A 12,752-nucleotide genomic window follows, 5' to 3' on the forward strand; every position below is an offset into this window, starting at 1 on the left:
GAAGCGCCCTGTTGCGGCAGCTGTTTTTAACTCTGTATTCATTTGTACTCTGTGTCTTAGAACTGTTTCAATAAAAACGTGGTCATTTGGTACAGCCGTGCCTGCTGGGGGCAGCGCTGCCCTGCCGGGGTGGCGCTGTGGGGGGCTGATTCTCCCCTCCGCTCGGGGCGGGGCCTGGCAAGCGGCGCCGCGTCGTGAGGCGGTGCGGCATGGCGGAAGGCGCGGCGCTGCGGGCAGTGCGGGGCTGCCTGGCCGCCTTCCCGCGTGAGGCCCGCGGTGAGCGGGGAGCCCGGAGGGAAGTGGGCGGGCGGGGCGGCCTGGAATGGCTGACGGGAGCCTTTCTAGGTGACTTTCCTTTGCATAAAGTAGCAAAGCACCGATCTGTCTTCCGAAAACCTTCTTTCTTTTTTGCGGTATCTGCATTGTTGGCTGCTGTAGCACGCTTCGGCTCGCCACGCGGTGCAGCCTTCGTGGGCCGCCGCCCCTCTGCGCGGGGGCCGCCCGGCGCCAGAGTGCTCTGCAGCCATATCCGTGCCTTTGAACAGAGCGACTGCGCTGCTCGCTTTTGGTGGCTGGGAGTTGGAAGCTAGTTAGCGTTCTGACAGACTAAAGCTGCTTCTCGTTTGCTTGGACAGAGCTGGGGTGGATGGAGTCCGTTCCGTATCTTGATAGGCCTCCGTCCCCGCTGGAGTTCTATCGAGAGTGGGTGAGCCCAAATAAACCCTGCATCATCCGGAATGCTATTGGCTGCTGGCCAGCGCTGCACAAATGGACCTTGGCGTACCTCAGGTATGGGAGGGCTCCTCGGCGTCACCTAGCGGGAACTTGCGACCGTGAAAGGCCTTTTGTGCACTCGCTTCTGTTGTTCGGTTGTCCCAGTGTCCTCTGCGGGTCTGTATGAAAGCAGCATTCACTCTTCGGAACGCCCCAACATTTGAAACTCAAGAATAGTTTTCATCGTACAAACACAGTGCCCCCATCAGCTCAGATTGAGCAGGAAGGGCAGGATTGTAACTGCAGTCAGCCAACAGGCTGCGTTATCAAAACCAAGGCAGACTGATCTGCTCGTGACCAGCTGCATCTTGGCATAAGTCATGAACAGAAAGAAGTAACTGAAGGGGGCCCTCTTTCTGCCTCTGCTGAGGACCAGGGAGCCTCTTTGTTGGTCTCACCTGTTACAGATAGGTGAATTCAGAGAGGCAGGAGATATTCCTCTTGCCCTAACTCCAGAGAGCAATTAGAACAGGCTGTCAGTGTCCTTATTAGACAGTAGAAAGTCTTGTCCAGAGACCCATCCGTGAAAGGCCAGGTTTCTTCTGCTGTCTGTGGAATGAGATGTTCAAGTAAATAGTACCCATAGGAGTGAATTAAGGCCTGGCTGTAAACTTCTGATTTATTTTGCAGGGAGGTAGTGGGCCACAAGGTAGTGAGCGTGGCGGTAACACCAAACGGTTATGCAGATGCAGTGTTCCATGACCGTTTTGTCATGCCAGAAGAGCGCCAAATGCCTTTCATGGACTTTTTGGACATTGTGGAGAAGAAAGTGACCTCTCCCAATGTATTCTATGTGCAGAAGCAGTGTTCAAACCTTACTGGGGAGTTTCCTGAACTGATCTGCGATGTGCAGCCTGATATACCGTGGATGAGTGAGGCTCTCGGTAAACTTTCTGTTTCTCCCATCCTGACTAACATATGCTGTATTAAGCTTTAAAACAATCACGTTGCATATGTGGGGAACGATTGTTCTGTTGCTGGTTGCCACAGAATATCCTGATTTCACCCCCTCCAAAAGTTGAAGTGGTAAAATAATCTTAGTGTAATCCTAGTTTTGGGTTTGGATTACCCCAAAATCAGCGTCTCGCTTTATTGGCACCATCACAGTGAAAAAATGCAGTGAGGGTGCTGTGCAGCACTTCTTTCAATATTGTGGCACTTTTTCTGATTTAGAGTCATGTTTGGACACAAATTTGTACCTAACAAATGAGTGAACACGCAACCCCTCTTCTTCACAATTGCACGTGTCTTTTCCTGTTACTGCAGAACTAAATCTCAGGACTTCAGAATGGGAAAATGAAGGGCTGTAACCATGAGTTTTGTGCGAGGTATTAATGCATTATGAAGTTTGATGGGCACTACAGTAGCTTCTTGTGTAGAAAGGTTGATGCAGCAGGGGGGTTGGAGCTTGATGATCCTTGAGGTCCCTTCCAACCCAAGCTATTCTATGAGTCTTTGATTCTGTGTTTGCAGATTGCTGTTTGCAATGGAAACAGTTGTTGTTTGGAAGGAAGCTGAAGGACAGAAATAAACCAAGTTGGCAGAAAATAACATAAAATGCTTGTCAACGTGACATTCAACTTGCTTTCTTGTTGAGAATGTTTCTCTGTTCCCTAACCATATAGGGAAGAAGCCTGATGCTGTGAATTTCTGGCTCGGGGAATCAGCTGCTGTGACATCTTGTAGGTATTGTATGGCACTGTCAGTCTTTTTTGTGCTTTCAGCACAGGGTTAAGTGGGCTTGGTTTGAGGTAGTGACACAGTAGAACAGCATGTTTGAGAGGGCAGTTTTACTTTAACGCACATTTTTGTGTTCTTTCTCCTGCAGCCTTTTGCTGCTATGTTTCTGGGTGCATCTTCTGATCTTGCATCAGGCAAAACACTGATGATTTCTGTCCTGTCAGTGATGAGACATAGGTATAAATCCAGTTAGATCTATCTGCACCAGTTCATGTGGTATTATCCCGCATAGGTTTTTGTGACCTTTGTTGTGTGTTATTGATAAAGGAGTTTGGAGTGTTCTTGGTTGAATGCATTTGCTACAGCATTATTGATTGTTGAACATATTGTTGATTTCCACTGAATTTCCAGTTGCCACATAAAAGAGGAAGAAGCAACCTGATGATGAGAAGCTTGCACTGTCATTTTACTGTCGTTTCTGATGTAGAGAAGGAAAGAGCACTGATTTTTTTTCTCTCTCTCCACATCTTTTTTCTCCTCAATCTTAGTACATAAAGATCATTATGAGAACTTGTACTGTGTGATATCTGGAGAGAAAAGGTTTCTACTGCATCCACCAAGTGACCGTCCCTTCATTCCATACGGTACTGAATTTGCTATGCATATATGTCTAAAGTCTGGAAGGAGAGGTTTAAATACTGAAGGACATAAAAATGAAAGCAGAGAGAACCTGCTTATGCAGTGTTGTTCTTTCCAGTGTGTACAAAAATCTCCTATTGCATGCAGCATGTGGTTTTGTAAGACAAACATTATTCTGAGGTCAGGTTTCTGCGTCCTGTATAGGTTCATTGACAATGCCCAGAGAGGCTGTGGATTCCTCATCTGTGGAGATGTTCAAGGTCAGGTTGGATGGGGCCCTGGACAGCCTGGTCTCATATTAGATATGGAGATTGGAGGCCCTGCATGCAGAAGGGGGATTGCAGCTTGATGATCCTTGAGGTCCCTTCCAACCCAAGCTGTTCTATGATTCTGTGATTCTATGACACTCATGGCAGTCTCTTCAGCATCAAAATATTTGTGTCCTATATCTTGTCAGTATTTAGCACGCCATCATCTTTGGTGTTTAACAGCTTTGGATTCTGCCTGATCTTTTTTTGTCTCTAGAAAAAGGCCAGGAAACTGAAAAGCAAGTTGTAATTTAATGAAATATTGAAGTTACTAACAATCCTTGAAAACGAGGGAAATGAAAAAAGAGACTCTTAAGGCAGCATTACTTTGCTTCTCCTGTTTCTCTCTTTACTTGTTTTCTTGAGTACACAGTGAGTTGTTTTGTTGCAAAAGTCTGCTGACAGCTTAACAGTGTGCCTATTGAGATTTTTTTCCCCCATTCCTTGCTTTTTCAAATATCCAGATTAACTGAATGTAAAATGCCATATGGCATTAATACAGTTCTGTCTCAGTACTAGAGTGGCTCTGATATTGTAATTACACTGCTTTTATTTTGTTTACAGTGTTGTCATATAATTCATGCCTTGTAAAAAAAAGTTACTGTTAACTGAGGAGAGTGATACTCACATTTGGTAGGGTATAGGAAAAGAGTCACTGTCTTTTTATAACTCCCTGAGGGGTGGGAAAAGCCATAAGCAGTGGAAGCAAAGCAGCTTGCACTGTCTGAAGCAGGTAAGAACTCCTTTAGGATAAAATGAGAAGTGAGAGACTAACCACAAGATGTGAACAGCTCTGGTGTTGGCTATCTTGCTAGACTGATCTAAGAAGAAAACAGAAAATAGAATGCTGTCTTTTTTTCTTAACTGTGTGTATGTGATGTGTCCTTCTATTAGTATGTCTGAGTGCAACTCTCAGTTGTGCCAGTTAATTCTTTCTGTGATTGCAGAGCTTTATCAGGCAGCAACTTACAAAGTATCAGAAGATGGCTCATTTGAAATTGTGGATGAGAAGACTGCAGATAAGGTAAAAATGATACAAAGAACACAGTCAGTTTGTAAAGTAAAGCTTTAAAGTAAAGGTTTGGACACTGCTGAGCTAACTGAGGTTTTTGATAGGTATTTAGAAATTCTTCTTTGTTTAAAAGAGTAACCAGATTTGCATTTGTATTTTATTATTTGCAAAGGATATCTGGTTTTCAGGGGGAAAAATACATATACAGACTCCTCCAAAAATACACATGCACTCCTGAAACCATTGATGTCACATGTTGTCTGCCTTACACCAAACTGAAATAGTTCCAATAAAGGACTTTTTAGTGGATCAACAATAAAGAAGTTGGTTTTACTTTAAAGCACTATCACCCAGTGCAATAATACATATATATAGCAATGAATAGATTGTGGTTTCTTAGTTTGTAGCAATATGTGTTTGATTAGAATATATGGACCTGGAGGCACTTTACGAATAGTATCCTCTCTCTTTTTGCTTGTGGTATGTGCTAATGCTACAGCTGAACTCGAGCTGGGATGTTCTCTCTGTTTCCAGAGTCGTGCTCCTAGAAACTCACAGAAGCTTTCTTGTAATTCAGTGAGGTGAGGTGCTTAGGTTTGTAACCGTTGGACATAGAAGAAGTTAGTGCAGGCAGGAGGGATGTGCAAGCAGGAAGGGGGATGTTTGGCTGTCAGGAATCAATGTAGATGAGAAGCTTTAAGAAGAGAAGGAATTCCTAAAATTTCTAAGGCATTTTGAAAGTTATGCCACAAGGTTTAAATTTGATGTTTGACATTTAGCAGCTTTTCCATAATGAGAAATACTTCACTGAAAGAGGCAGATTTTTGCATCCTTGACCTATTCCCAGTTGAATGTGGAAAGCGAGCAATGCGTCATGTTTTTCTAGGCAAAATATCTGTTGCATAACTAGAAAGTTTAACTGGCAGTTGTTTCTTTGGAATCTTGCTGGAAATGCTTGCTGTGGTTATTGCCATATACATACTCTTGCTTTTAGGTGCCCTGGATCCCCCTGGACCCATTGAACCCGAATCTGGAACAATATCCAGAGTATGCTCAGGCAAAACCTTTGCAGTGTACAGTGAAAGCTGGTGAGATGTTATACCTCCCTTCTCTCTGGTTCCACCATGTTCAGCAATCACACGGCTGTATAGCAGGTAAAATAAATGGCATTTCCAGATATATTTTTGAACTGTGCTGAGTGTGCAGGTAGATACAGCATAGCAAAATGTAACCGATACCAAAGGTCTCTACAAAATCATCTGCCTCCCTTCAGGAAGAAATAATCTCAAAAGGAGCTGATTCTGTTCTGTGCCTTGAGAACTTCTTGAAGTCTACTTAGGTTATAGTCTTTAGGATTGTCAACAACTGTTAGGGATGTGGCAGAAAAAAAAGTCTTTGTTATGAAAGCTAATTCAGTTTTTGTTTATGGTATAGAGCAGTTGCCCAGTCTGCTCAGTGCAAATTTACATAGACAGAAGGAACCTGCATGTAGTAAGTGACATCAGCACATCAATAAAAAATGCTTTGGAGGAAGAAAAGGAAATCAGAAAGTGTATGAGTTTTGGGCATGGATGTAGACACAACATGAAAGCTGCTCCATGGTTATGTGAACTGGAATCTGCTCTGACTCTGTCTGTACCTTGCTAATGAGCTCATGCTTGTTTTACTGTTCCCCTGTGCTTATCGAAAGTCTTGCCTTCTCTTTCTTTGTAGGATGTATCTTCATCTTTCTGTTTTTTTCTTTTTCCCTCCTTTCCCAAGAATGTTTAAGAATTTCAAGCATTGCGTGTGGAGGAGTGGGAATGGGTGGGAGCTAGTATGAAGCATTATCATTATGTCCTATAAATTTTGCCAGGTTTGCAGAAGCTTTTTTACTATCCTTTGCTTAGAGTAATTCTGCCTGCCCAGGCAAAGTAATAAAGTGTTGTGAATAACAAGATTAGTATTTGTGCTACAGTGCAAATATTGGAAGCCATTTTTTTTTTTAGCATCAGTGATACCATGATAAAAAGACAAGCTAGCTGTAAAGTAGTATTTCCAGTTGTTTTCCCCAGTATTGCTGCATCAATCCTTGAAGACTGCTTAGAAAAAGTAGAGTTGTTTCCAGCTGAAAGCCTCTGGCCACTCTTTTTTTTTTCTGTCTAACAAATACTAAAGGGTTGCCGTGTTTATTTGGCCTGTTAGCTGTTAACTGCACTGCAGTCTGTATATGCTTGGAAAATCAATGTTGTCTGGATTTGGTCCAGTGAGTGTCTGAAACTAGTGTATATTCTTCTCCAAGAACCATTGGTACAGTTTTATACTGCTTGGTTTATTGTTTAATTTTTTTTTAGCAGACATTACACCAAATTTAAATGAGACGCAGAATTATGGCACTGTCTCATTAATGACTGTTCTAAAGTAATGGTGAGTTTGCCGTCTGTTACACACTCAGAAAAGGAAAAGTTTCTACCTAGATATTAAACTTTGCAGTGTGTTTGCTGGTTTTGATCTATATAGAAGCAGACGTGTTGTGTTCATATAGAGTTTGCCTAATGTTGCTCCAAGGAATTCCCAGTATAGAGTCTGAAGAGGAGTTAGTTTGGTTAAGACAGAGTTGCATTGGCAGCGCTGCTAAAGAACTCAAATATTTGCTTACCTTATGTTTGGCTGTAGTCACAGTTCTGCTCATTTCAAAGTTTGGTCACTAAGAACGGGAAACCTCTACTAGCTGGGCTGTCTAAAACTGTCTGTAAACATGCTTGCAAATCATTACGTTACAGCTTTAGGAATGCCTTTCTTTTTTTTTTTCTCCTCAGTGAATTATTGGTATGACATGGAATATGACCTAAAGTACAGCTATTATCAACTGCTAGATTGTCTTACAAAAGCTGTGAAAGTGTTATAACAGAGGTGGAACACTGGAACTTGCAGTTTCTCTCTTGTGTGATGCAGTCATCAGCGTCTGTGACTGGAATTGGAGCAGGATACAAGTGAAAAAAGCTAAGCACTGAATTACTCAACATCTGTTGGACAAATCATGGCTATTTTGTTTGATTTCAGAATCTCGGGTCAATTGGCCAGATTTTCTGGCTTGTAAGAAGAAGATTTGGCATCAGAGTTTTTAGATCTTTGCACATTGCATTGGTGATGGCGAGCAAAATAAAATTTGAAGGGAAGGAATCTGGGTTTTCGAAATCCCTAAACAGAAACCATGACATTCATTCAGATCTACAGGTTGTTTTCCTAACAAGCCAAATGGACAAGGAAGGATCTGCTCTGCTACCCCCATGCATCAGGCTGCATCGGTCCAAACACATCTGTTCGGCTTAAGGCTAAAGGCATGTCTGGTTGTGTTTCATTAAGTTCAGTGGCTGTGGTGTTTTGATGGTGAGAAATTACAACTTCTGCAATAAAAGGTCAGTTTAAAAGCTTACATTGGTGCTAATTCTGACATCTTTCAAACAGTGTGATGCATACGACCATCTAGAAGGATATGGAAATGACAGTGGTGGCAGCTGTCCCTGTTAATCCGTGTTTTCATTACCTGTTTTGATTTTGTTTTACTTTCATATTTAAATGTAGTTTCATTCTCTTACACCCTCGGTGGTTTTAGAGTTCCTTTTGCCATGTCTGCAGTAAGTCTGGATATCACCTGTGGGCTTGTGATTGGACATGGTTTAGCAGTTTGTGGGGAGATGACTGGGACATACTTTTATCACCAGCCTAACACGCAGTCAGTCAAGTTGTGTTAGGCAGGAACTTGTTCCTATAGCCTTAATTCTGCTCTGTATTTCCACTGAACAAGACAAGTCTTCTCACTACATGTCTGAGACTTGCAGGGCAGGAATGCAAGGCTATTAAATAGACGGATATTGCAAAAATGTAATAATGTTGTTTAGGATTGGTGGAGGTTGGTATTTGTCAGCCAATCTTCAAAGATTCATTAAAAACATAGGAAATGTATTTCACATGTGTTAGTCAGGAAAATACAGATACCCTTTAGAGAAGATTGACTGCTGTGAAGAAAAAAAACAATCTACAAAGGCAGCTGACACAAGACAATGCGATTGTCTTTTTTTGCCATTTGAGATTCAGAATTACTAGTTTAATCTTTACATGTCCTGAACTAAAATGCATGCCAGGAGGAAGTGACAACTTCTGTCCCTGCAGGTCAGTTTTTGCAGGACATCTGAGACGATGTGTTTGGAGCCAAGCATACTCTGAACTGCATCTCCCAGCAGCCCTTGCTTGCTGACGGGAGGAAGCTGTCGCTCTGCTTCCTTCTGGACTTTGGCAGAGACTTTAAGCCTGGAAAGCCGCAGGCTCCCGGCATTCGCATTTCACACAGCCCGAGTCTTACCAAAAGCAGCAGGCTCCTCTCCCCTCCCACGGAGCCCGATGGCGGTGCAGGTGACCGTTCTGCCTTCTCTCAGGTGTCTGTTTGACGACCCCGTTCAGATCCGTGTGACGGGACTCGTGCCGCAGCAGAGGGTCACGCTCAGAGCCTGCCTTCTGGATGAGGCTGGGGAGCTCTTCCAAGCCCACGCTCACTACAGGGCTGATGGCAGTGGGGAGCTTGATCTGACCCATTGCCCAGCGCTGGGGGGCAGCTATTCTGGAGTGGAGCCCATGGGATTGCTGTGGTCTCTGCGGTCCAAAACACCATATAAGCGGCTGGCAAAGAGGAACGTCCTGACCCCTTTCTGTGTAGACTTGGAAGTATATGAGGGCCATGGGGACATGAGCCGGTTGCTGGGAAAATGCACCCATGAGCGGTGCTTTTTAGGAGAGGGAGTGAAGAGGATTTCAGTCAGAGAAGGTCGGCTTAAAGCAACTCTCTTCCTCCCTCCTGGTGAGTTTTAATCCCATTCTGGTTTTCTGTGCGTTCCCTGTGGCCCCTGGATACACTCAGCAAGCTGGAGTAAGGCCGCTGTTAATGGTTCCCTCAGCTAGGGAACTAGGCACTAGGGTGAATTCAGCTTCATAAATAGCAGAGAACTGATCAGTGGAGAGAGAATCTGTAAGTCAGATTCAATACTTTGTGCTGCTTATAGAAATGTTTGAGATAATCCATAGAGGAGACTTGCAGTGATATATCCTTAAGGAAATAGTACTTGTCAGTGACACTGATTGTGTGTGTGCCTGAGAATTGACATGTAAAGATTCAGAGGATGATTTCCTTTTGATACCTGCTGTTCTGTTGGATTTTGAGTGGTTGCTACTGGAGGGACAACTCTAGAAACTTTTCTCTGTGAGTCTGTATATATATATATATATATATATATATAAATATATATTGCTTTCATTGCAGGGCCTGGACCATTCCCTGGTCTTATTGATCTGTATGGATCTGGAGGAGGACTTGTTGAATACAGAGCAAGTCTTCTGGCTAGCAGAGGCTTTGTGACTCTAGCTCTGGCTTACATGGCCTTTGAAGATCTGCCTGCTATGCCAGAGATTCTTGAACTGGATTATTTTCAGGAGGCTATAGACTTTTTGCATAAGCAGCAGCAGGTAGGAGACAAATTATGGTACTCTTCCTACTGTAAACTATTTTCTAATTGCTTAGTGTGAAATGCTGTACATCAGTGAATGTAGCTGAGTTTCTGAGGTGAAGAGGGAGACAGCATGTCTGAAAGACAGTATGATCTTAAATGGAAAAGAACGTGCCTCAGCTCCAGTTTTGCAGATAGTTGGATGATTGCTTTGCAGAGCACCTTATGGCCACCTGTGGAATGTTATTATGCAAACCAGTATTTGTATAAGATTTACATCAAAACAGTTCCTGGACTAGTGCTGCTTAGGCAGATGATCTTATTTTTTTACAAGATTTTAGAAGAGAAAAAAATCTATTGACTTATTCCACTATTTCTGAGATATAGATTTTTGATTCTGACAAAGTTTCATAGGGCAGTAACAGAACACTAACAACAGAATCTCTTGAAGCTGCAGAATGGGAGAGAATGCCTTGTTTCTAAATGCTGGGATTATATTTGAGTAAGTACCTGGAATGAAAAAAAATACTCTTATAGCAATATATCATTATACTTAAAGTAAAAGAGACTAGAAGAAGTATAATTTAAGCTTTGAATGGAATGCTACTTAATGTGGTGTTAACAAAATTATTGTTTGCTGGCACATGAATACCAGGGATTTAGTCAGTTTTGAGAGCAAAATTCAACCTTGCAGTTTGTGTTGTATCTCATAGAGCTGTGAAACTTCCAGAGTGTCTTACAGGATCAGGGCACATTACAAGTGAATCTGTTCTGAAGAGCCTTCACTATAATTAAATTCATTTAAACAGTTGTTGAATTTACTCAGCCTCAAGCATAATGAATTTTATGTGCTCCAAGATGTAACAGAAGTTAATAGGTCAACTGTAGCAGAGTTTTGAAAAACAATGTCAAGAAAGACAATCAAAGCAAGTAAACCTATGGAAGAGTGTTTTTTCACAGGGGGCCTGAAGAGAGATTAAGATGAGTTTCTGGAGGCAAGAGCAGTAAAATTACAGCACCGAGGGGAAATATCAAGCCAGGATGCTGAAGAAGCAAAGAGGTTTTGTCTATGGAGTTAACCAAGAAGAAAATGTGTTAGAGGGGAGGAGATGTTGAGGAGCTGTAGAATTCATAGTTGCTCTTATGAGGGAATCAATAAGGGGTTGATAGTAACCAAACAGAGAAAAGGAATGGGTAAGAAAAAATAGGAGATTTTAATGAAGAGTAAAGAAGCAAAAGGAGAGAAGTTATGCCAGCCCATGGTATGAGTAGTTGATAATGGCTGTTTCATAACTGTCTTTCAGGTGAAAGATGCTGGGATTGGCGTTTTGGGCTTGTCTAAAGGAGCTGATCTAGCCCTTTCCATGGCCACGTTTCTACCTGGCATCAAGGCAGCTGTCAGCATATCTGGAAGTGGCTTAAATTCTTTCATTCCCCTAAGGGGAGATGGCTTCACTATTCCTGCCCACCCATATGACTTGGGGAGAATGAAGACCAGTGAGGAGTCTGGTCTTGTAGATTTTTCAGATATCCTAGATGATCACAGAGACCCAGCGACTTGGGATAGTCGCATTCCCATGGAGAAGTCCTTGGCCAAGTTCCTTTTCCTGTCAGGGCTGGATGACAAGAACTGGAAAAGTGACCTTTACTGCCGGGATGCTGTTCAGCGCCTTAATCAGTGTGGACAGAAGGCGGAGTTTTGCTCCTATTCTGGAGCAGGGCACCTTTTGGAGCCACCATATCTGCCTCTGTGCCAGTCTTCAATCCACAAAGTGCTTGGGGTGTTTGTGCAGTGGGGAGGGCAGTGGAGGGAGCATGCCAGAGCACAAGAAGATGCCTGGCACAGGATACAGGCCTTTTTCTGGAAACACCTGATGAACTCAGACATTCCTAAGAGCCACCTGTAGTAGAGGTATTGCTGTCAGCAGTGGCGGCAGGATTAGTATTTCATTTCTTACTGTATTAAGGCCAAAATCTTCCTGAATAATTTCCCATTTTTGAGTACTATTTTGCCCCCAGGTGCAGTGTAGACTGACACCATCTGATCTGCCTGTGTGCTGGAGAAGACCCAGCATGGTGACATGCAGGTTGCATTTGTACTGAGCTGGCTTTGCCTTCAGTCTCTGTTCCTCTCCCCTTGCAGCAGAAAATACTCTCAAAGGAGAGACCTCCATTGAATTGTACTACACCTTTAATTAACCCAGATACAAACAGTGGCTTTTTGGAATAATGTATCAGTACATGCACTTACCTTTCCTCTTGGAATATTATTTGCTCACATTTTTATAGGAAAATGGTGCTACGTTTTGGATCCCAGCTGAGTGAAGAAGCACTCTTCTGATTTATTCTGAAGTGCAGAAATAACATTTGTTTCTGATACTTCAAAAACCAGAAGAAATAAATCTTATTGAGGTTACAATGGTAGTATCTCCTGCTGATTCCAGATATGCATGTCAGTATAGAATACATGTCAGACTGAAGTTTGCACTGCACTACTCAATAAATAAAATATGTCTGTGTGTACGCACAGTTTACTTGAAATTACCTAAACGAAGGCTTTGCCTGTCTTAATGCCTGTAAATACACAGGCAGTGATCCCAGTGTAGTCACAAGCTGTCTTTTTGCTTGGCTGAAGAGTTCCTATGCAGTTCTTAACCTCTTACTACTAAGAGGAGGGGGAAAATTTGTGGAGTACTTTGCACTCTGCTCAAAATGGGAGTGATGTAGGTGTGTTAAGTGCCTGCTTTTGAATGTCGATCCCATTCTGACCACAGAAGGAAGTAGGAGATGGGTGTCTGTCTTTGAGGCAGCAAAACCTCACCTTGGAGAGAGCACAAATTCCTGCTGAGAGGAATTCCTGCC

General features: G+C 42.8%; 2 protein-coding genes across 2 annotated transcripts; both read left to right on the top strand.

The window, feature by feature from the left end:
• Positions 1–209: 209 nt before the first annotated feature.
• JMJD7 (jumonji domain containing 7) lies at positions 210–7,828 on the top strand. Its single transcript, XM_042884583.1, has 8 exons — positions 210–276; positions 636–789; positions 1,405–1,658; positions 2,400–2,456; positions 3,003–3,098; positions 4,349–4,425; positions 5,408–5,567; positions 7,212–7,828. The coding sequence occupies exons 1-8, from the start codon at positions 210–212 to the stop codon at positions 7,298–7,300; spliced, it is 954 nt and encodes a 317-aa protein (XP_042740517.1). The 3' UTR covers positions 7,301–7,828.
• A 99-nt stretch (positions 7,829–7,927) lies between these two features.
• LOC122187146 (acyl-coenzyme A thioesterase 1-like) lies at positions 7,928–12,413 on the top strand. The gene is made up of 3 exons (XM_042884456.1): positions 7,928–9,247; positions 9,707–9,909; positions 11,195–12,413. The coding sequence occupies exons 1-3, from the start codon at positions 8,794–8,796 to the stop codon at positions 11,795–11,797; spliced, it is 1,260 nt and encodes a 419-aa protein (XP_042740390.1). The 5' UTR covers positions 7,928–8,793; the 3' UTR covers positions 11,798–12,413.
• Positions 12,414–12,752: the final 339 nt, after the last annotated feature.

Source organism: Lagopus leucura, unplaced genomic scaffold (assembly GCF_019238085.1).
Source record: "Lagopus leucura isolate 7727_CA_CO unplaced genomic scaffold, USGS_WTPT01 Super-Scaffold_1, whole genome shotgun sequence".
Lineage (NCBI taxonomy): Eukaryota > Metazoa > Chordata > Aves > Galliformes > Phasianidae > Lagopus > Lagopus leucura.

Coding starts and splice junctions, on each gene's coding strand:
- JMJD7 (XM_042884583.1), top strand. CDS start 210: ATGGCGGAAGGCGCGGCGCTGCGGGCAGTGCGGGGCTGCCTGGCCGCC. Junction 1,659..2,399: donor GTGGATGAGTGAGGCTCTCG/GTAAACTTTCTG, acceptor CTAACCATATAG/GGAAGAAGCCTGATGCTGTG. Junction 5,568..7,211: donor ATCACACGGCTGTATAGCAG/GTAAAATAAATG, acceptor TTTTCTCCTCAG/TGAATTATTGGTATGACATG.
- LOC122187146 (XM_042884456.1), top strand. CDS start 8,794: ATGGCGGTGCAGGTGACCGTTCTGCCTTCTCTCAGGTGTCTGTTTGAC. Junction 9,248..9,706: donor AACTCTCTTCCTCCCTCCTG/GTGAGTTTTAAT, acceptor CTTTCATTGCAG/GGCCTGGACCATTCCCTGGT. Junction 9,910..11,194: donor TTTTGCATAAGCAGCAGCAG/GTAGGAGACAAA, acceptor ACTGTCTTTCAG/GTGAAAGATGCTGGGATTGG.